The sequence below is a fragment of the Cyprinodon variegatus genome, unplaced genomic scaffold, assembly GCF_000732505.1.
Source record: "Cyprinodon variegatus isolate N-32 unplaced genomic scaffold, C_variegatus-1.0 Scaffold265, whole genome shotgun sequence".
In the NCBI taxonomy this organism is placed as follows: domain Eukaryota; kingdom Metazoa; phylum Chordata; class Actinopteri; order Cyprinodontiformes; family Cyprinodontidae; genus Cyprinodon; species Cyprinodon variegatus.
Window position 1 is genome coordinate 449,893 of NW_015150718.1, and position 3,564 is coordinate 453,456.

Here is a 3,564-nt window from a genome sequence, read left to right on the forward strand (position 1 = left end):
ATTGATATATGCAATTAACTTAAAGCAATATGCATGGTATGGTTGTTACATGTCAAGTACAACGGTCATTGACCATGACCGAGGCACCAGTAGAACTGCAGTCAGTCCCTGGACTGGCCTGGCTATCACTGCCCCTACATAGTTAGGGACTAATTTCCCACTGGGATCAGCTTCATGGTCATGGTAGGACACTTGTTTTATTTTATTTAATTGGCTCAGGCTACTCGTAAGCCCACAGCCCGCCGAATGTTAAAAGGGCAATATTATTTCCATTTCCGTTAATATATAGCATAAATGTAGACATTCAGTGTAACTCAACTTGAGTACTGAGTTTATCTCCGTTTAGCCCTTTAGTTCTGTATGAAAAAAACACACAAACTACCTCGACATTCGTGTACACCTTTAGTCATGTAAAAAAAAAACTAAATTTAAGGTCAGATTGTCATACACTTCAAAAAACACCAAAAAGTAGGCAATCTCTCACACCAAACATGCTCATAGCAACAGTGGAGAGGAAAAACTCCCTCTTAACAGGAAGAAACCTCCAGCAGAACCAGGCTCAGTGTGAGTGGCCATCTGCTGAGGCCGACTGGGGTTCCAGGAGACAGAAGCAGTACAAGAGTTAAATTAAGACTTCCCGTCCTTTAGGTGGCGGTACAATTGAGGTGGATACGCTTTCACAAAGAAGGGAAAAGAGTTGCAGCTAGTACCAAGATCTCAAGACCATGAAAAAACTGAAACCCTGGGGTAAAACATCAACATGCTTCTGCTTGGTGCAAAGGAAAATCACAATAAAATTGGAATCGCAATATTGGTTCAAAATAAACGCAATTCTGATTTCTGGCAAAATCTTCAGCCGCAGTCACCACTAAGAATGCTGTTATGGTAGAAAAGAAAACCCGGACTGCTATGAGGAATTCAGACGACCTTTAACTTTGCGGAAAATGCTAGTCCAATCGGGACTACGGCCTTCCGGAAAAGAATGACCTAAAATAAAAGTTACACAAAAATAGAAAATGGCTGAAGCTCTCAGTTATAAAAGCCTAAACTTCTAAAGGTGTGAAAAGTTAACAGAATTCACACAGAATACTCTTCCTACCTCCTCCCTTACTGCCACCTCTATTCTGACTATTCTGACCTATCATGGCTACCCGCCACACGTAGCGAGACGATGGCCCCTCAAGGATTTGAGTTTGAGACCTTGGGATGGACATGTCCATGTTGGTATGGCCCAGTCAAAGTTCAAATGAACTGAAACCAACTTAGAATCTCTGGAAGCTGTTCAGGGGAGTCAAACAAAGCTTTATGTAATAATAATAAATCAAAGTATTAAGTTGTAAGGTTGTAAAAGTGCAATAATATTTATATCAGTAATACTCTTGCAATGTTGCATAAACTTTAGAGTCTTTAACATGGATTTTTATAGACTTTGAATCCCTTTTCTGCAGAATCCAACCCTTTTCTTCTGCCAGCCACCTGTATCCATGGCTACCATGGTGATGGAAAGTATCGGACGAGTGTTCATCAGCCTGCAGCAGATCCGACAGGTCCCCCGCCTGCTGACCGAGGCGGCGCCCTCCATGCCTGGCACCGTCACCGACTCAGAGGTCCCAGCCTACTTCAGGGAGCGCTACATCTCCACCGGTTACAGGCCGCTTGAGCAGAGCTGGCGCTACTACTTCCTGTCGACGTTCCAGCGCCACAATGAGACCATCAACGTCTGGACTCACCTGCTTGCCTTTTTATTGCTGCTGGTTAAGCTTCGCCAACTGGCAGACACGGCTGACTTTGTCAACGACCCTCATTCGTGGCCATTGTTGATCCTGGTGATATCCTCCCTGACTTACTCGGCATTCAGCGTAGCAGCTCACCTACTGGGGGGTAAATCGGAGCTCTGTCACTACCTGTTCTACTTTTTGGACTACGTTGGAGTGGCGCAGTACCAGTACGGCAGCGCTGTGGTTCACTTTTACTATGCAGTGGATGAGGCCATGCACCGAAACATTCAAGGGATCTTCATGCCAGCTGCCACTATCCTCAGCTGCCTGTCTTGCCTGGGATGTTGCTATGGGAAGTACTGCAGCCACACCTCCCCCCGCTGGGTCCGTAAGGTTTGCCAGGTGGTGCCTTCTGCCCTGGCCTATATGTGGGATAGCAGCCCCGTGGCCAGAAGAATCTTCCTTTGGTCCAGCGATGACCCGACCGTCGTCTACCACTTGGGTCAGGTGGCGTTCTTCCTCAGCTGTGCCCTTTTCTTTACCTTCCCCCTGCTGGAGCGTTGCCTCCCCGGACGGTGTGATTTCGTTGGCCAGAGCCATCAGGTGTTTCACGTTTTGCTGTCCTGTTGCACCTTCTGTCAGATTCATGCCTGCTACCTGGACTATGTTAATCGCAGGCGGCTTTATTTGCGCCTCCATGACAGCGGGGACGCCGCTCTCTTTGTGGGATTATACGTCCTGGTGTTGGTTGGATGCGCGCTCATCACTGCCTTCATGCTGAGGAAAGTTAAAAAGGTTCTCGACTTCAAAATGAAGTCCAAATAAAGAGGTAGTCTAGTGCCTTTCCTGGCAGATACCAAGCAGGAAGCAAAGTATCTGCACTTATTTTTATGTACTAATAAATAGAAATGTATTTTTTTATTTTTAGTATTAATATTATTTAGGTTCCTGTAATTTATGACTAAAAGTTGAATACCACTGCCTCATTACACGGCCAATCGAAATGGCATTACTGTATTGCTAGAACTTAAATGTACATTAGGACATGTGTTGCTGCTATTTTGGAGTTTTTTAGCTGTTTCGATGTGAAGTGAATTATATATAATTGTTGCAAGCAAAGAACATTTTTTTGTAGAAAGATTTAACAGAAGATTTTAAAAAAAAAACTATCCAGAAATGATACTTATAAAACATTTTAATTGGGTTTTATAGTAACTTTGCTGTTTTCTCAGATGTTTTTATATCAACTTCTTTGTTATTTGAAATTCATTTATATATAAATTTTTCAAATGTTGTTTTTTAATCTTTTCTTCCTGGTTTAATATTTTCAAATTCCATATTTCGAATTAATAAAAAAAAAAAACTGGTTACAGATTCTATATTTTAACTTTTTTTATTTCTGCATTTCAAATTGAGTTTTGCAAACTGCATTCTTTTCAAATTGCGATTTCTTGATCAAGTTCTCTTCACCTCTGGGTGGGCTAGTGGGCTGCATGGATGTTAGCACCATTTTACTTAGTGTGCTAGCCAATAGCGAGTGTTTGAACTCAATTTAGAAATTCCAAAGAAGTAAAAAAACAATCCACTGGAATTTATTTCCACTTTTAAGATGTTGCGCTTCCCATCCAGGAAGCTTTTTCAATTCAAATGATAGAGAGAGTTTCAGGCTTTAAGGGGTGGACCAAAAACAAAAGCTTGTTTTGGCTTAGAAACATGCAAGTTGAACCGGACGAACGGGTCCGGCCCTTAGGAATGGGAATCATTGGGTCCTTTGTTAGCATGAAATACCCGCTACATGTCTATGTCTCTGAAAGGGGTGTCATTAGAAAGAATGCATTTTGCAAAG

The 3,564-nt window shown here is 42.5% G+C and overlaps 1 protein-coding gene across 1 annotated transcript in view; it reads left to right on the forward strand.

The window, feature by feature from the left end:
- Positions 1 to 2,858, forward strand: part of LOC107089785 (membrane progestin receptor alpha-B-like) — a 5,461-nt gene extending 2,603 nt beyond the window's left edge. Inside the window, exon 2 of the mRNA XM_015382751.1 lies at positions 1,449 to 2,858. Coding sequence (XP_015238237.1) covers positions 1,485 to 2,543 — 1,059 coding nt within the window. The 5' untranslated portion in view covers positions 1,449 to 1,484 and the 3' untranslated portion in view covers positions 2,544 to 2,858. The remainder of the gene's footprint in view (positions 1 to 1,448) is intronic.
- The last annotated feature ends 706 nt before the right edge of the window (positions 2,859 to 3,564 follow it).